This window comes from Schizophyllum commune (genome assembly GCF_000143185.2).
Source record: "Schizophyllum commune H4-8 unplaced genomic scaffold SCHCOscaffold_1, whole genome shotgun sequence".
In the NCBI taxonomy this organism is placed as follows: Eukaryota; Fungi; Basidiomycota; class Agaricomycetes; order Agaricales; family Schizophyllaceae; genus Schizophyllum; species Schizophyllum commune.
Genome location: NW_026089538.1, coordinates 1,247,252 through 1,266,586, shown reverse-complemented (window position 1 = coordinate 1,266,586; position 19,335 = coordinate 1,247,252). Strand labels below are relative to the sequence as shown.

The following is a 19,335-nucleotide window of genomic DNA, read 5'->3' as shown; positions in this document are numbered from 1 at the left end:
AGAGGGACAGGTGGAGATATCGTCACGTATAACCATGAGCATCAGACCTGAACGATGACCGGCGAAGCGTCGTTGGCGCGAAAGTTTACATGATCCTTGATGGGGTAGTGAACGAGGTAATCATTGCATTGGCGCGTGACGATTCCAAAAAGTGAGCCACGAGCTTAAGACAGGCTGGAGTTGACAAGAATGACCGCAGCTGGATATTTTATCCCGAGATGTGAGGGTGATACTAATAGCGACGTCAAGAGCCAGTCAAGGTGACGGTGGAGAGCTTTTCGACGCGTCTTCATTCAACATCAAAGTAGGTACCAACTTGACGCTCCAACCAACCGAATCAAGGAAACTTCCGTGCTTGCACGTGTTTGTTGTTCTGTTTTGCAGGGAAATATCTAGTGGTGACAACGGTTCTCAATCTACATAACATACAGCTCTACATACACTCTACACTTCAACGATATATCAAGACTTTGCCTACAAATACTCAAACATGTCTAAAGCTCGTCCACCGCCTTACGGACACTGCTCGCGAACAGTTCGACGACCTTCTGTAACTCCTCAGCGTCGAGCAGCGCTTCATGACTCCTCATGGCAAGACCGATGCTGTCCGTCTCCGTGTTGAGAACGACGTCGACGAAGAAGCCATGCTGCAGAGCAAGTCAGCAAGATCCTGGCATCAAAGCAGACGCAACGCACCTCGGGCAAATACGATGTATCCATCGCATCCACGGACGACTTCAGCTCCTCGAACGGCTTCGCAGAGATGAAGTCCGTCGGCGGTCCAACCTGGAATACGGTCATGATCAGCCACCTAACGAGCTTGCATGCAAGTCGACCGAGGACGTACAGAGAAGCTCTCCAGCAAGCTCTCGCTCCCCTTCCGTATCGTCCGAATCTTATCCCCGTGCCACAAGAGGTTGAGCCACACATTGAAGATCGCGCCCCGGCCTTCGCCCAGCGTCCAAGAGACCACGTCCCGCAGCCTCGTCTGCTCATGCGCAGTGCGCCGGCCCATCTCCGTCTGTAGCTCGCGTGCCGCATCGCGAATAAGGACACCATCCTGACCGGGCAGACGCATAGGGAGTACATTGACCGTCGGGCCCGCCAGGACGTCGACGCCGTCGAAAGCCGCAGAGCGTCCCGTATGGTACACACCAACGACCGGCTGCTGCGAGCCAGACAGTTCGGCGATGACACGGCCCCAGACCGCGAGCACGAGGCCCTGCACGCTGATTCCCGAGGCCTGGCATTTCTCCTGCAGCGCGGTGACGGAGGACACGACGCCGGACGCGCGCGCGAAGACTTGCTTCATGCCAGAGTCGGGGCGCTGGCAGGTAAGAAGGGTCCCCTCCGTGCCGATGGCGCTGCGCCACATCTCCTTGGCCGCGTTCTCGTCGGGCATTTGCAACGCGATGTGCTTGACGAGGCCGGAGAAATCGGTAGCGCTACGGCATTCCTGACCACGATAGAGTGCGCAGAGGTCGGCGACGAGCAGCGGTACGGACCACGCATCTGCAGAGACTGGTTAGCTGATTGTATGAGACTTGGTGTAAACGAATACATACCGTAGGTCGCGTGGTGCAGAGACAATAGGAGCACGTCCTCGCCACCGACGCGAAGCAGCTTGATGCGAGCAGGCGGGCGGAACAAAGTGGCCGGAGTGTTGTACTCGTCTTGCACATGGGCCTTGACGACCTCCTTGAGATCGCCTGTATCCTCGATGAACCTCCAATCGCTCGTCGGTGCCGCCTTCAGAATGACCTGGACAACAGACGAGGGCGACGTCGCGGCGAACGCAGTCCTGAGGATGCTATGCCTCCGCTGCAGCGCCCGCCAGGCTTGCTCCATGCGCGCGGGGTCCAGACCGCCATTCGCCTTGTACACGAACACGGGCTGGTAGAACGTCCCTCCCGACGCAAGCCACGACGCCAGATGGTAGTCCTGACCCTGAAAATGGCATCAACAACCAGTCGCTCTATGCGAACAACGCGCAGAACTTACTGCCAGCACCGGGAGCACGTCCTCGACATCCTCTTCCGCCACGCTTAGGAGACGCAGCGCAGCGTCCTTCGCGTCCTGCGAGACCAGTACGCGATCGACGGCGGCCTCCGCCGTGCCATCGAGCGCACGACCGCGCTCCTCAAAGACCGCGCAGATCCCCATGACCGTCTCGCCCTGGAATACGTCCGCGACCAATATCGGCAGGCCCTGCTTCCTGCACCGCGCCGAAATCTGGATGGCCGCAACCGAGTCGAGGCCGAGCGCGTAGAGAGGTGTCGTCAGCCCGATGCGCTCCTTGGGGATCTTCGACACCTCAGCGAACACGTCGCGCAGTATGCACTCGTTGGCGGTGAAGTCGCGATCGGGCTGTGGGGCGTCGCCATTGACGGTCGGCTGTTCGCGCTTGCGTGGCGCTTCGAGCACGGACCTGAGCTCGGGAGGGCAGTCGACGACGGAGGCGTCCGGCTGGGTAACGATGTCGATGAGCGTGTTCTTGAGGGTGTCCAGCATGGCAGCGAGTTGCTCCTGGGACATGATGTTGCCCTGGCAGCCGGCGCGTAGCTCGATCTTGTCGCCGTTGTGTATGATCTCCAGACTCAGAGGGTACTGTGCGCGTTCAGATCAGCTTGACTTCCTGTCGTTCACGAACCAGGACTTGCCTGCGCAGATGTTGGCTCGTCGGACAACTCATAAGGCTTCCACAGATGCGAGCGATCCTGCTTCTTTTCGCCAACCTGCTGGAAGACAAACAGCGAGTCGAAGAGCGTTGCGCTGCCAATCTCGTTCTTCATGCGCCACTCCTTCTGGATCTTGCGCAGGGGGACATGTTGGTGCGGTTCGATTTGCACGTTGGCCTGCTGCTGAACTTGTGCAGCCTCCGTGTTCGACAAGGTCGGGTCCGTGATACGGAAGCGGAAGGGTATGGTGCTAGACAAACCGAGAGCGTCAGTGACATGGAAGAGCGGGCAGACAAAGGACATATACTTGAACAGCGGACCACTCGCGTGCAAGGCATCCTCCAATTCGATCGCCCGACCAGCCACAACTTGCCCGAACACAACATCCGTCGACCCAGCCAGCGTCGCGAGGACTTTACCCCATCCAAGCAGTGCTACAGCCTGTACAGTGACGCCCATATGTTTTATGGCTTGCAGAGCGCCATCAGGAAGAACGAATGGCAGGCGCGCGAGTTGTGTTGTGGTCGCCATCCCCTCTACGGTCGGTAGTGGTGCTGGGACGAAGCCATCGAGGAGCCTTGACCAGAAGTTCGCGTGATCCTTGGAGCTGTACAGGATATGGGGAACAGCGCTTGCAAACTGCGGGCGCGGCGAGGGATCAAGGCCTTGATAGTACGTGGCGATATCGCCAAGGATGTAGGGCAGCGACAGTCCATCGTACACGCTAGAAGGGCTTGCTTCAACGAGAGCTCTGAAGGTAATGAAGCTGGACAACAAACCAGTGATGCATGATTATCAGGAGGACGCGCAAACCTGGGGCCTTGAGGAGGTGCAAAAACATCGGTGGGCGTTCGAAGGACTTCTCGTCGGCAATTTTTTCGGACTGGACGATCTTCAGCGCTTGTCGGTGCAACTCTTCAGCCGACGCGAACTCGTGTTCTGTCCAGGAGAGCGGCGCAACAGCATGCCCTGCTACAATCCATGGATGATCGCCTTCGGCCATAGCGTGGAAGCTGCAGCGCAAGATGTCCGTCGAGGCCACGACCTTTTCGATGGCGGCCCGGAGGTCGTCGTCCTTGACGGAGGCGTCCAACTGCAGAGAGTGGGGCACGAGATATAGTCTGCCGCCCGAAGACAAGGTCTCCGTGAGCATACCGGTCTGCAGAGGGGTCGCCGGGAAGACGCTGGTGACTCTGTCGGCGTCGTCGAGTAGCGGGATACTGCTCGCATAGGCCTCTCGCAATTGACCCTCCATCTCGGCGAACTCGCGTTGCGCTAATACAGCTGTACCCTCGGGAGGTGTCTCCCGCAGGTATAGAGCGAGCGCGCCGACGCAAGGGTTGCGCATGATCGCATGCGTTGGCACAGCAAGCCCGCGCGAACGGAGGAACTGAGCAAGGCGAATGCTAGTAATGGAGTCGACGCCCAGTTGCAAGAAGGACAGATCCTTAGTGATCACATCTGCGGAGACATTGCAGAGTTGCGCCACCACATCCCTAATCAAAATCTCATCCTCCGACCAGTGCGAGTTGTCGTAAGCCGGTCGTGTGTCACTTTGTTGCGCGTCCGAGACGTCGTACGATGTCAATGTTTGTTCGGGATGTTGCAGCAGGTTAGCTATGCGCTCGATGAGGGTCTTGACGGACGCTGACGATCCGAAAGTGGGAAGATGCCCGGCTCGGATGAAGACAGCGTCGTTCGCGGCATCAACTTCGACCGCAACCGCTAGTGGGTACTAAAGCAGAGTGAGCGAACGGGCGACAGGGGTTTGGAGGAGAGACGCACGTCGAGCACGGCTTTGCTGTCGAGCGATCCCCAAAGCTCGGGCTCCTCTGCATTTGACTCCTTCGGCGAACCCTGCCGGACGAGATTGAAGAGGGCGTCAAAGAGCGGCTCGCCCCTAGCTAGCCACCTCTGTATGTGTCGGAGGGGCGTGTGCTGGTGCTGCATGACGAGCTCAATGTCGCCCTGCACTTGCGCTACGACATCCTTGAACAACGATTGTTCTGTATAGCGAACGCGCATCGGTACTGTCGTGATGCAGGGCGCCAGCATGTCTGCAATCCCGTCGACGTCCACCGTCCGACCTGACAGAACGACCCCGAAAACGGCATCATTGCGTTCGCGATATTCTGCCAGGGCGGTCCCGAAGGCAGAGAGCGCCAGTACATGCAGGCTAGCATGCAGCGCTCGAGCATTCTTCTCCAGCACAGAAAGTGGCGTGTCGAGACACAGACGATGATGCCTGGATTCTACCGTCGTATCGTTGGAGGCGAGGTTCCGAGGCGCGTCGTCGAGGTACTCGGTGAAGAATGCGCGAGCAGAGTCCGAGGACTGGCGGGCCAAGTATTGAAGCAGCTTGACGATCGACGGGCGCTGCAAGTTGAATGTGCCAGCGTACCTGCGCCTCACCTCCGACATGATCATCGGGAGTGACTCGCCTGTCAAAGACCGTCAGCATCGTCACGATAACAAAGGAAGAGCTTTACCATCGTAGACGGAATGATGCAAAGTCCAGCAGAGATAGGAAGGTTGTCCTTTGCCACTATAGACTGCGAATCGGATGGGAGGTTTTCTCGATATCCCCGCTGCGACTTCCTTTGCGACACGGTACAAGTCCGCTTGAAGATGTTCGAGAACCTGTCCTTCGACGACGTCCACATCGCACCATTGCAGCACTTCATCGCTAGGCTCGAGCACGACTTGCACTATGCTGTCCTGCGCCGCGAAGAAACACGTCCGCAAGATTGGGTTCGCGGATACCGTGTCCTTGATGGCGGCTTTGAGTCGGGCTATGTCGGTGCCCTCCTCGAGGATAGTGACGAAGTGATTGACATAGATCGGCTCGGGCGAATTAAGAGTGAGGGCGACCAAGCCTTCTTGCAGTGGTAAGCACGGAAGGACTGCCTCGACGCCTACCGCGACATGTTGGATGGCCTCATGCTGCACGTCGGGAGCCACTTCCCATTGGGCGTTGTCATCCCTGGAATCTACAGGGGCACCCGAGGCCCTCGCGAGTTTCTCGAGGGAAGGGCCGGCAAGAATGACGTAGGGCGGTACGAAGAAGCCGGCGTCCTTCAGCTTGAGGCTAAGTGAAATGGCGCTGAGCGAGTCAATGCCTATCTCGAGTGTCGTGGTAGATGCTTGGATGGCATCCACAGGAACCCCAGCGGCCGAGCTGAGTATGTCCCGAATACGTTTCTCCTTGTCGTTGAGGGGTCTTGACACCGCCGAGCTCTTGCTTTGCTGACTGTTGATCGCGGATAGAGGGTATGCGTAGAAGAATCGGCGAAGGCTCCTTCGGTCGAATGTCCCGAGCGCAAAGTTGTCGAGGGGTAGGAATGTCAAGGGGACGATGACATCGGGTGTCAGATGGGAAGGGAGACGCTCGCGACACGATGCCAGCAAAGCGCGTGCGAGAGGAAGGTCGTCGTCCGACAGTGCGGGTAGGCCTGCGTCCGCGCCGATAGCCGCTCGTCGAGCCACGAAGGTAACGACGTAAGTCTGCAAGCCTTGAGGATGATCGAGGAGTAGTGTTGCTATCCGGAGTGTCTGTCGAGAGACCGAGGCTACAGCATCGGAGACGTCGGATGAGGGAATAGACGGTCTCCCCGGAACGACGCAGATGTCCGTCTCGCCGACAACCATCAAAGACTGCAGGTGTGTGAGTAGTGAACTGCTGCATAAGACAGAAAGACCAACATCGCTGGGCCCAACACGTGCGAGGAGACCAGAGCGAGTGAAGCGACCCAAAGATGGGTGATCGGCGCCATCGCTGCCCATATAGGATCGCAAGTATTCAGCATGCTCGCCAGCAAAGCGCAATTCCTAATGATGCTCAGCTTAACGATACGTAAGTTACGGTGACAATCCAACTTACCCCGACTTCCCCACGTAGGGCCACCTGCAAAGGGTTACCTTGCCGTGTAAGCACAGCGACGAGACCCTCCCTTGGATGACCAATATCACGAGTCCCTGCCACTGCTTTTGCGAAGGTACAGAGAGAACCGAATTCTGGCAGCCCGAAAATCTGTTCGGAGGATGAGTCCTACGCAGAATGATCAGTCGAGACGAAATATTCCTACAGTAATGACTTCTCTGCCTTCGGCAGTCGCCCAGTCTTTGATCAGCGGAGATTGCGAAGGGAGGCCTGTCAGGTTGTCAGTGCGCCCTGGATACCACTACCGCGTTGCGAATACCTGTCAGAAGCAGGTGTTTGAGTTGAGGAACATCTTCGGGCTGCAAACCCTCGTTCTCCAACACAGCAGGAGAAACTCTGAAGGCCGATGAGTGAGAATTTGGCGGACAAGGAAGCCGTGCTCACATGCTTTGAGCTGCGCCGGTCATGTTGACGACCTCCTTGAGACCTCGATCGGCTAGGCGCCCGGGGCAAACAGCCGCTATCTTCGCCCCCTTGCTGATGGCTGCTAGAAGTTCTACCAAGTGCAAGACCGAAGCTGCAGGTCTGATGAGCGACGCCAGTGAGATTCGAGAAGAGGATATACCAGATCCAATCCATGAGAATATCGTTGCCGGGTCCAACTGACTCTCCAGCGCCGATACCGCTCTCCAGAGGCTCTTGAGCGACACAAAGCTTGCTTGTGCACTGCTTTCGTGCTCTCCTTCGAAAGTGACTACACAGCGATGAGAGTCGGCTTTGGAGAAAAGTTGGAAAACGTACTGCAAGCATGGTCAGCCAACTGAGCATCTACCGCGGCGCCCTTCACGTTGGCGACCTCTTCCTGGTGCGCTTCTTCATCGATGACAACAACTTGCGGCTTAGAGAGTTGTCTGAAGTCTCCCGACTTGTTGGCGGCCACGAAGACGATATCAGCTCGAGCAGAACGAAGCATCAGCCTCTTGCGTGACGAGGTGTCGTCGTCGTCGATAGCCAAGTACGTCCGGCCGGACTTCAAGACTCTACAACGATATGAGTACGACTTATAAGAGCACATGAACACACTAACCCCAGTATGTACGGATATGCAGCATGAGAACGAGGCAGGGCGATGGCGGCGACGCGGGATTGCGGATGACGCTCAATAATCCACCGCGCGATCTGGTTCGACCTCTGCAGTTGTTAGACACGCTTCGACGACTTCTCAAGAGTTCGCCATACCTCTTCGAGCGCCTCGTACGTCCATTCAATCGCATTCCCCTCCTCATAGGACGCCACCGCTATCACGCGGGGCGTTTCCTCGGCGCGTTCTTTCAATCGACGAAGCGAAGGCGATTCGACATCGCGCGTCCCGTTGACGGCAGGCGCACTTGACGTTTTGGGACTTCGCACAATAGACAGAAGGTCACTCGGAAGATCGAGGATGTCGCTCATTGGTCGATCCACATCGCGCAACAGCGCTTGGACGACTGCCTCATACTGCTTAGCCAGAAGCTCGACGTTGTCCGCAGGTCTGCGATCGAACATCAGAGTCAGAGCGCTGGAAACACTCAGTAAGAACGCACATCGTTTGATTACTTCCGGAAACATGGACAGATATCCTATCGCTAGAAACGTATACATTGACCGCCAGAGGGTGCTCGACCGTCAAATTCGTCAACTCGCCAGCTTCTCTCCACAGACGGGACGCCAACTGGAAACCGGAGTCCGCGGATTCGACGGAGTTCATGACGAAGATTGCCGGGAATAGAGCTTGATCAAGGGGGCGGCGCAGAACTCGGCGGACATGTTGCAAACTGAGGAAAGACGAGGACCGGCTGGCTGAAGAGCGTTCGACGATGTCGACCAAAGATTGTCGAGCAGATGTCGAGGATTCCACGTTGACAGCAACGGGCAAAGTGGCGATCATCGGTGCCACCACGCCCTCGAGCGAGGAGTCCTCGAAACGAAGCGATCGAGTCTCGCCGAAGACCACCCGGTCGGTTCGCATGTACGCGCCCAAAATCATCGCCCAGGCAAGTTGAAGAACTTGAGCAATCGAAGCGTTGACGGCACTTGACGTTTCCGATAACACAGCGCGATCCAGCTCGAACTTGCGCGTCGTGAACCCGGTCTTGACATCGCGCGATCTATCCGAAAGATCAGGGAACGGTCGGACATGGGCATCCGCGAACGGCGCCAAAACCTGCTCCCAAAGCGAGAGCGACCTCTTCGGGTCCTCGAGGAAGAAAGCACGAGACACTGCGGACGTGAGCTGCAGTCGAGGCGCTGGGGCTTGACAATAGTAGACTTGGAGCACATCGTCGAGCAAGATTTTATAGGCGTGCCCGTCGTAGAGAGCATGGTGCATGCTGAGCAACATTGCCGGTTTCCCGACGTCTTCTCCCAGTATCGTGACGGCCCATAGCGGCGCTGTCGCTCGGGAAAGTGAAGTCGCCAAGGTACGCGCAAAGTCGCGCGCGCTGTCCGCAGACAAGCCTGGCTCCCGTTGAACTCTAGTCTTCGCCGACGATAGTAAGATCTGCACAAACACCCTAGAGCCGCACGTCAGTCTCTTGAAGACGAGTGAGGAGACAACTCACGGTGTGTAATCGTCCTTCTGCAAGTCATCGACAGCAGCACTGTATGAAGCCGCAGGCGCAAACACCAATCGCAGGGCCTCCGTACGCAAAGCTAGCGTCTTCCACGCGCTAATCAGTCTTGGAACGTCGCAGTCGTTCTCGAGGTGGAACAGGCGATGCGACCAGTACGCCGCCGGATCCTTGATGGTTTCGCCGAGCATGCCCTCTTGCACTATAAAAACATCAGTCAATGATAGGGTTGTGAGCGGAGGAGTACGCACAAGGCGTGCAGGGAGTGACACGATCCACATGTTGGTCAGGCATCGCTCGTACAACAGCCGGCCTCCACTTCTTGTCGAACTCGTCGCACCAAGCAGTCGCAGACGGGGTCTTGTCGGCCTTCCTGTCGCTCGCCTTCACGAGACGTTGGATAGTAGGATGAGACAGGATGTCGCCAACGGAAATCGAAGACCCAGTCTTGCGCAGCTTCGACGCCAGTTGCAGCGCACGAATCTACACCAAAGGATGAGTTTCGCCGTCACCAATAGAGCGTACCAAGTACCGAATCAACACCAAGAGCACTAAGCGGCGTCGTCTTCTTGATCCGCTCCACAGGCGTCCCCGTCAGGTCAGCCACCGCATCGCGTATCGCCGTCGCAAGCGGCGACCAGGACTCGTCTTCAAGTCGACCATGATCCTTCGCCAGCGCCTCCTCCCAGGTTGAGATGTCCATCGAGGCATAGTACTCTGCCAGCGCTTTGCGGTCAACCTTATTGGAGGCCGTGTGAGGGATGCGCTTAACAACAATGTACACGCTACGGAAAGGTCAATATTTCGGTCGTTAATTGAGAGGAAGACCGCACGCGCCTAGGATGCATGAATCCGGGAAGCATCTCGTCAGCGCGCCTCATAGCAGCGCCTGCGACTTCAAGGGCATCGTGGCCAGTGCACACGACGTCGGGAGACTCCAGTGACGACGCAGCGATGAAGGAGCAGACCGTCTTCTGCGGCCGACTGGGTATACCGTCAGAAGTATATCGAGGGCATACATCGAGAAGACATACTCCGGCCGGCTGAGCTGCAGCGTCGCAACCTCCGCCGCGCGCGGATGACAACCCTCGAGAGCCGTGCTGATCTCTGACAGCTCTACTCGGATGCCTCCTAGCTTGACAAGGTCATCGTGCCGGCCCACGAACTCGATCGAACCGTCGTGTAAGAACTGTAAATCATTAGGTCCACCGTGGAACATGAAGAATATATCTCCCGTACCCGAACGATATCGCCAGTAAGGTATACCTTGCCGGCGATGGGATGCTCGATGAACTTCTTCGCCGTCATGTCGGGCTGGCGATGATAGCCACGAGCATTCTGGTATCCACCGAGTGCTACCCCAATGATCAGCCTGATACCCTTCTTATGATACGAAAGCACATACCAAGCTCGCCAACCGCCCCACGCGGCAACACCAGATCCTCCTTCACCGCATAGCAGCTCACGGTCTGAATAGGGAAGCCAACATTGTGCGCCTTCGTCGCCTCCTGCGGCTGCCAGCGGCGGTACGTCGCGATTATCGTTGCCTCGGCGGGGCCGTACGTGTTGAGCGAGACCGTCTCCGGCCGACACCACTTATCCGCCACCGTGTCTGGGAGCTTCTCGCCGATGCTGATGAGGCTCTGCAGAGTCTTGCACTCCGCGAGCGAGGACTGCGCCATGAACGCTGGGGTGAGCTACAGGAACGGTTGAGCACGCAGTCACCACTGAGTTGGGTCGCACTTACGAAGGCATGCGTCGCCTCGAACGCATTGACGACCTCGGCGAACTGGCCGACGAGGATGTCCTTGTACGCCGAGCACAACGTGCCGCACGACTTGCCCAGCGCGTAGAAGACGTCGAGGACCGAGACGTCGAAGGTATAGGCCGAGAAGTTCAAGCAAAGCACTGGGTCAGGCCCGAAGGGAATGACCTCCTGCAAAACTGTCAAGCTCTGCACCGCCGCCTTATGCTGGATTGGGACGCCCTGGGACAAGGTTAGAATCATGTCTGGAAGCAGAGAGACAAGGCCAGTACCTTCGGCGCACCCGTCGTCCCACTCGTCCAGATCAAGTACGCAAGGTCCTCAATCGTCGTCCTCACGCTTGGCTTCTCCCTCGACTGCCCGTCGATCTTGACGTCGTCGAGCGACAACATATCCAGCCCCTCCGGCAACGCCGCCTTATGCTCCTCGTACCCCGCCGCGTTCCGCACCAGCACCACCGGACCACCCGCTCTGCCAAACAGATCTCGCTTGCGAATCTCCGGCGCTTGCGCATCCACCGGACACCATGCGCCGCCAGCCTTCAAGACGCCCAGAATCGCGATGTACAACTCGGGGCTCTTCTCCATGCACAGCGGGACGGCCTGGTCGGTGAGGTCACCATAGGTCGAGAGCAGCAAATTCGCCAGCTGGTTCGCCCGAGCGTCGAGGTCGCCGTAGGTGAAGCGGATGTCCCAGTCGGGCCGCGCGAGGTCGGTCTTAAACCAGACGGCGACGCTGTCCGGGTGCTCGCGCGCGTTAGTCTCAAATTGGTGGTGAATGAGCGTGTTGGGGGAGGGCGTTTCTACGGGCGTTGGAATGGTGTTCACGGCGGCCTGGAGCTCCGGACGCATGGCGGACAAGGTGGTGGCGAGAGTCGCATTGGCAGGGCGCGAGAGAATGGCGGCGACGATATCGTCGAACTGTTGCAACAAGGTCCGCGACGCTTCCGGGGTCAAGACATTGTTCGAGCCCGTGAGGCGCAGGCGGATCGAATCATCCTCTTCCGGCCAAATCTCCAAAACAGCAGCGAACTACAAGCTCATCAGCAGTTGAGCCGGTCATAATCAACCCTTAACGCACCTCAGTCACCATAGGCGGATACTCCGCCCTCGTCCACAGCGTCGTCTGCGACTTGCCCTGACTGAAGTTCTGCAGCGCAACCGTTGTGTCGTAGATGATCCCATTCGCCCCGCTCAGCACGCTCACGGGCGGGTACCGGTGGCGCATGCTCTTGATGTTCATGTCGCGCAGCTGCGCCAGAACCTCCTTCGTGCTCGCGGTCGCGCAGACGCCCGAGCCAGACTTGCTGACGTGCACCCTGATGGGCACCGCGGTGAAGACCGGGCCTACGGCGACTTCGAGCGCGTCAGTCGTTCGTCCTCCGACGAGGGAGCCGAAGACGATGTCGGGCTCGTCGGACTCGGAGTAGCTGAGCAGGAGCTGCGCCCAGGCTGCCTGAGCGACGGCAAGTGGCGTCGTCTCGAGCTCGCGCGACTTGGACTGCAAGTGGGAGAAAGCCAGGCGCGACGTGACGGTAGATGCATGGTGAGTGGGACAGAGGTCGACGGTGAAGACTGGCGACGACGCTTTCGCATAGGCGCGCAGACCAGTGAGGTCCGGGAAGGGATCAGGAGAGAAGCCTGCGAAAACGTCAGATCAAAACTCCCTAAATAACTCAGTGAGCTACTCACCTTGAAGTACACTTTTCCAAAAGTCTGTCGCCTTCGCCGCGTCGACGGAAAGAGCATCGCGAACCGAATGCTCAAAACCAGACCGCGGAAGGTCTGAGCCCTCGTTATAGTACGCCTCCAGCTCCTCGAGCATAAGCGCGAGAGAAGCTCCATCTATACCGCCGTCAACATGCAGTAAAAATGCAAAAATGGCACAACGCACCAAACAAAGCATGGTGCAAAGTGAGCATAAAAGTCGGCTTCTGCTCGTCATCGAGTATCGCGACCGACCACGGCTCCTCCGGCGAGATCCTCTTCGGCGACTCAGCCAGGTAGCGCTCCAGCGCGCCCTCCCCACTATCCTCAATCCACTTGACCTCGGCCTCCTCGTCCTTCACGACCACCGCAAACGGCGACACCTCCGACTGATCCACCAGCACAAACTTCGCCCGCAAAATCTTGTTATTCTTGACAACACGCGACCATGCCTTCTTCAGACAGGGGACGGACACCCCCGGGGCGAGATGGAATACAGAATGGTTGATGTACCCATTCGCGTCCGCGCTGCGGAGGTACAGCGCCAGCACACCCGCCTGCATCGGGGTGGCGGGCCAGATCTCGACGGGGGAGTCGTCTGGAAGACCAAGCGTGCGGCGTGCGGCGATTCTGAAGTCGGAGACGGCTTGCTCGCAGGCCTGAGTGGAGGAAGTTGCGTCGTCCGCGGCTGTCTTAGACGCAGCGGCCGCGAGGATGTCCGCTGGCGTGGAACACGAGAGGATGTCGGTGACGTTCAGGCGCGCCAAGTCCTTTGCGCCAGCCTGGCGAAGTAGGTACAAGAGGCGAACAGCCTTCAGCGAGTCAACGCCGAGACGTAAGAGGTTCGAGCGAGGCGTGACGGCCGATAGTGGGACGTCCGCTGCTTCGGAAACAAGCTTGCGGACCAATGTCATCGACTCTGACTCGTTCGTCGCGTCGTATGCGGCCATGTCCTCCGGCACCTTCTCCATGGCGGACTCGCGTTCGGCGACGATGCGAGCAATTGCACGGCGATCGGCTTTCCCAGAAGAGGACCTCGGTGTCTCCGTCGCAAAGTGGTAGGACGATGGACGCATATGCAGCGGGAGGTGGATGTCTGCGTGCTCGCTGAGCTTGTTCGCGAGCTGGGTCTTGTCGACGTCGGAGTTGACGATCGATGGGTCTTCCGGGACGACGAAAGCCAGTAGCCTACCCTCCACGACGACGGAGTAGGCTGCCTGGACGCCCGATACTTGTCCCAGAACAGAGTCGATCTGGCAGCCGATTAGCGTGAGCTACAGAGCACATGAACGAGTGCCGCACCTCCCCAAGCTCAACGCGCCGCCCTGAGAGCTTGACCTGATCGACGCCCATCCTCCCCAGGTACTCGATCTCGGACCATTGCCCATTCTGTCCTACGACCGTACGCGCCCAATCACCCGTACGATACACGCGACCAACGCCCGGGACATCTACGAAGACGCGTGCAGTTTGCTCCGGGTTGTTCAGGTAGCTGCAGGCATATGTATCAGCGCATATATGCGTCAAATGAACTCCTCAACTTACCCTCTCGCTACCTGCACCCCTCCCAGCGCCAACTCGCCGGGGAAGCCATGCTCAATTGCGCGCGGCTCCGTCGGATGCAGCACCAGCATCGACGCTGTCGGCATCGGTGGCCCAAGCCTACTCCCCGACTCCCCCCTTGGATGCTTCCTGAGTGTAACATTGATCGACGCCTCGGTAGGGCCCTGTAAGAGTTGGACGACAACGATGAGCACGACGTTCAAGACAGAAGGAAGTACGGGAAACGCCGAGCCTACTGACATAAGCGTTCCACACCGAGAAGCGGGGCGCGCGATCGAACTCGGCGATCACGCGGTCGCTCAGCTTCTCCCCCATCGTCCACAGCTCGAACGCGTACTCGAGGTCGGAGGCGACGAGGCCGTAATTTTTCTCACGGATGTCGACTGCAATAAAATCAGCGCAAGACCGAAGTTCAATGGCCGGTAACGCACCAATGCGCTCCGCCTTCAACACCGCGGCCATGCTCGGTGTCGCCATCATGTTCGTCGCGCCGAGCTCACCCAGAACCTTGTCTGGGTCGGTGAGGAAGCGCGGGCGATAGGCGCTCAACAATGTAGCGCCGCAAGATAGGGTGCAAAAGATTTCCATGACGGACTGCGAAAGCAGTTCAGCATCGCACTGGTCCCTTCACAAGTCGTACCTACCGGATCGAACGTAGCAGCCGCGAACTGGAACCATCTTGCGTTGGGCGACACGCGCCGGACGCTAAGGTGACCGTAGATCGATGTGGAAGCCGAGCGGTGCGCGATTTGCACGCCCTTGGGTTTGCCGGTCGAGCCGGAGGTGAACAGGACTGGGGAATGAGGTGCGTTAGACGCGTCCTGGGATGCGTGCAGGTCACTCACCATATGCCAGATCGTCTGGACTTTGCGCGAGCTCGTCGTACGCGTCCTCTATGCTTGACGCGCGCGACAACAGCATCTCCGCGTCCGCAACGTCAACCCATTCAACCTTCTGATCGAGCCATGTCGGCCGTACCCCTGCCCCCACCAAAACCTTCGCGTCCAGATCTTCGATCAGCTCCTGCACGCGCGACACCGGCGCGCCGTCGAGCGTTGGCAGCGGGCTGAACGCCTTGCCCGAGCGCAAGATGCCCAGGTACGCGACGTAGATTTCGACCGACGCGGGCAGGAGGAACGGCACGACGCTGTTGCGCGCGCCGTCGATATTGCGGAGCACCTTCGCTAGCGCGGCGGACCGTGCATCGAGCTCGCCGTACGTGATCGACTGGCGCTGACGCTCTGCGTCCTCGGGTCCGAGGTAGTCGACCGCGACGTGATCGGGGCGCGCCGTGGCGGAGAGGAGGAATGGTGCGTGAAGTAGAGCGGGTGCCTTGCTATCGGCCGGGTAGTTTTGGGGTGGATGGTTCAGAATGGACAAGGATATTTCCTGGTCGCTGCTGGTGGGTGTCTTGATGATGTGCCGCACGTAGAATGCGAGCAGCCTGTTCGCCAGATCGTCCGGTACGCACTGGCGCGCATACACGATCTTGACCTCCCTCCCGGCGTCGACAATGTGGAACTTCACCTCGCCGTCCCGCGATCTTTCCCCCTCGCTGAACTTGACTTCGATCGCGTCGAGACCCTCAGTGGATGATGCGTCGACGATCTTGAGCGTCTCCGGGGCGCCTGGCTCGTCGACGCCTTCGATGACAGCGACTTGCTGGTCGCCAACGCGGAATGCGAACTCGCCAGTGGTGCCGAGTAACGCGCGCACTGTCGCTGCGCAGGCCTGGTAGCGCGCCTCGAGCGTAGTCTCGGGTGGGCTGTCGATTTGTTGCTGGACGACCCCCTCGGTCGCCCCGCCGATAGTCTGTGTATTCGGGTAGAAGCAGGGCACTCGCGTCACCGGGAGTGCATTAATCGCGTGTGCGGGTGGTGCTGCCATGGTTGGTGAGGCTGTAACAAGCGAGTGTATCGCTTCAGTGCGCAAGGCGAGCGTCGTGGTAGACGGTGAGAGAGGAGCAGAACGCAGCACGCTCCGGCAGGACAGCGGATCTGTCATGTCACCAGATCGCGATAGCGCCGGGCGAAATCTTATCATATCAGATTAACGGGTCATTTGCAATGGCGATTAGATGAAGCACGCGGGCTGCCACGGACTTCGACTTCAACTGCCACCCGACGCCCCTTGACTTTCACACACACCATTGACTCAGGCGCGAGGGCTTTCGGCGAGCACACGCATGGCAGGGCGCAACTCACGCAGTGACAGGTTTAGTGGTCTCGGCCACCTTCCTACATTCGCCGACATGTGCGCCAAGGTCGACCGGCTCGCTCACCATCGCCCTGTCGGACGCCCACACCGACGTGCATCCGGGTCATCATCATCCTTGGATCGCGCCATAGTTGCCTTGCTCGAAGACGCATGTCGTGCAAGATCCTAAATGCAGTTTTGCCCGCGATGTACAGTCCAATCGTACAGTACGCAAAGTACTACAGTGCACGCTACTAGTACTACCTCCCACCCTGCGCTTGCAACAACTCGTTCAGACCCATTCCTTGGAATATATGCTCCAACTTCCGCCTGTCCGTTTTCCCATTGAGCGTCAGCGGCAGATACTCGACCGGGATGATGTACGCGGGCCGCATGTACGACGGCAACTGCTCCTCGACTGCGCGCTTGAGCGTTCGCATCAGGTCCTTCGTGGTGGTCGTGGTCGCGGTCGCCGCATCGCCCTCTCCTCCCTGCTTCCCCTTCCCCTCCCACCCCGCCTCCGGCTTCCTCACCCCAGGCACTCCATTCCGCCTCTCCTCGACACTCACATCCTTGGCCGCCGCCGGCGCAACAAAGCTGACCAGCAGCTCCGGCCCCACCTGCGGATGCCCGGTGATGAATGTGAGCACGCTGAGCTCGACGTCGTTCGTGCTTGACGCCGCCCCCGCCAAAATCGACGAAATCCCCTCCGTCTCAATCCTCACGCCCCTGTACTTGACCTGGTGGTCGATGCGGCCCATGATCTCGAGCGTCCCGTCGGGCAGCATGCGCACGAGATCGCCCGTGCGATAGGCGCGCGTGCCGTCGGGGAGGTGGATGAAAGCCTTGGCTGTGGCTTCGGGGAGGTTGTGGTAGCCTGATTTGATGGGTCAGAAGAAGCTACGAACGTGGAATGGCGAACTCGCCTCTCGCAATCAGTGGTCCCGACAAGACAAGCTCGCCCGGACAACCAAGCGGCACAGTTCGCAACTTCTTGTCCAGGACATACGCGCCGCAAGACGGGAACGCCTTCCCGATATTTTCTTTACGGTCGTTGGGCCCGACGCGCCGTGAGGTGCACCCGATGGTGGCTTCGGTGGGGCTGAATGGTCGTCAGGATCGAGATGTCAGCGTGAAGAGGGAAAAGGGTACTCACCCATAGAAATTCGCTAGTACGAGATCCTCCCTCGTCGACCACTTCTGCAGCAACATATCCGTAATCTTCTCCCCACCCGACACCAGATACTTCAGCGGCAACCCGTCCGCCGTCTCGAGCAGCGCCTCAATCATGCTCGGCACCATCCCAACGTGCGTGATCCCAATGTCAATGACATGCTTCCGGAGCTGGGTGAGGAGCTCGAAGCGCGGTGCGCTGACGAGGCGTGTCCCGAGGCCCCAGGACTGAACGATCTCGGAGATGTGAACGTCGAAGGCAGTCGCTAGGGAGCGAATGTGAGGGGAGAGGCGAAGGGACGCAGGAAGAGGACTCACAAGCAAGCGACAACCGCTTGTCGGTATCGGGGTTCGTAACGGGTCGGGGGAGCGCACAGAAGGAGACCATAGCCCAGAAGAGACCGCGATGTTCGAGCAGGCAGCCCTTGGGCGTCCCAGTGGTACCTGGGGGTGCCGTCAGCAAACTCGCCATCGGGAGACGGACAGATTTTAGAAGTAGCGCAAGACGAACCTGAAGTATACAGTAGATAAGCCAGATTGTCGAGCGATGCCAGGCAGATATTCTCGTTCCCGTGCTCCTCGCGCGCTTTCCGGAGGAGGTCCTCCGTTAGCAAGGCAGGATGCGCGAAGACGCCGGCGTCATCTCGAGAGGTGACGAAGACGATTTTAGCTTCGCTGTCTTGCTCGATGTATTTTTTGCGTTCGACGGGCAGTTCGACGTCGATCTGGGAAGTCGTGCTTAGATATGTCATGAATTAGCACAAAGGAAACAAGCGACGTACCGAGACATAGCAAGCGCCCGCCTTGAGTATAGCACCCATTGCAACGTAGAAGAACGCATTGCGCTGACTGCACAAGCAAACCTTGTCCTCGATACCGACACCGTTTGCCACTAACCAGCGCGCCACCACGTTCGTCTGCTCGTTCAGCTCGCCATACGTGACGAACTGCGGCGGCTGCTCGAGTGACGCATACACCTCGTGCGCAATGGCGTTAGGCCGCGCCGCTGCGTTCTCGAACAGCCACTCCACGACGACCTTCTCCTGCGCGGGGTCGATGGTAGCGGGCGAGATGGATAGCAGCTCTTGTGGCATCTTGACCGGCGTCGTGCACGGCTCGTCGGGCGAGGCGGAGATGGCCTTGTAGGTCTCGACGATTTGCGCGACGAAGTTCTCGAGCGCGGAGGGCGAGATGAGCGCGCGATCGGCGAGGAGGTCAATGAAGACGCGACCGCCGTCGGTGTGCGCGCCGAAGACGATGCTGGAGGGCGCGTACGCCTCAGGGTCCGAGCATTGCAGTACATCCCAGATAACCATAGCGGGCAGGGGGTTCTGGTGATCCCCCAGCATGAGCTCGAGGCGCACATCGTCGAGGCAGCACTCCGCGCCCCGCGCGAGGGAGGTGGCGAAATCGCGCCAGGAGCGGCCGTCCTGCAGTTCGGCGCGCGCGAGACGGATGACCACAGCTTCGGGGTCAACAATGTAGTCTTCCTCTGTCTCGCCGAAGAGGAAGTCGTTGCTGTCGATGTACTTCATGAGTGTGCTCGCGTACGCGGCGCGCAAGTCGCTCCGGACACCGTCATCGAGCGCGCTGACTTCCTTGTTCAAGGGTACGCTGAGTTTACACGGAGCATGGGCAGGCTGCCTCTGCATAGACCCCAGGTCAGGCAGAGGGTGGTAGGTGTAGGGCCCGGTGTGCGAAGTCGAGACGAGCATGGCGGCAGAGACGAACAAGTCCAGCTCCCGCCCGGCTCGGACTCCGGATT

The 19,335-nt window shown here is 58.8% G+C and overlaps 1 protein-coding gene across 1 annotated transcript; it reads right to left on the bottom strand.

Moving 5' to 3' along the window:
* Nucleotides 1-494: 494 nt before the first annotated feature.
* On the bottom strand, nt 495-19,285 carry SCHCODRAFT_02595523 (acetyl-CoA synthetase-like protein; the record flags this gene model as incomplete). The annotated part of the gene is made up of 43 exons (XM_050344021.1): nt 495-647; nt 697-786; nt 848-1,512; nt 1,566-1,947; nt 2,002-2,607; nt 2,736-3,427; nt 3,492-4,413; nt 4,464-5,054; nt 5,080-5,119; nt 5,347-6,332; nt 6,559-6,726; nt 6,864-6,954; nt 7,003-7,135; nt 7,226-7,312; nt 7,360-7,598; nt 7,646-7,749; nt 7,798-8,089; nt 8,142-9,110; nt 9,159-9,369; nt 9,419-9,650; nt 9,700-9,952; nt 9,996-10,151; nt 10,202-10,356; nt 10,407-10,522; nt 10,573-10,864; nt 10,915-11,154; nt 11,205-11,963; nt 12,013-12,572; nt 12,624-12,776; nt 12,826-13,891; nt 13,941-14,130; nt 14,184-14,365; nt 14,442-14,584; nt 14,633-14,795; nt 14,846-14,994; nt 15,047-16,099; nt 16,483-16,583; nt 16,662-17,274; nt 17,306-17,499; nt 17,554-17,836; nt 17,889-18,014; nt 18,082-18,295; nt 18,353-19,285. The coding sequence occupies 43 exons, from the start codon at nt 19,283-19,285 to the stop codon at nt 495-497; spliced, it is 15,747 nt and encodes a 5,248-aa protein (XP_050202756.1).
* Nucleotides 19,286-19,335: the final 50 nt, after the last annotated feature.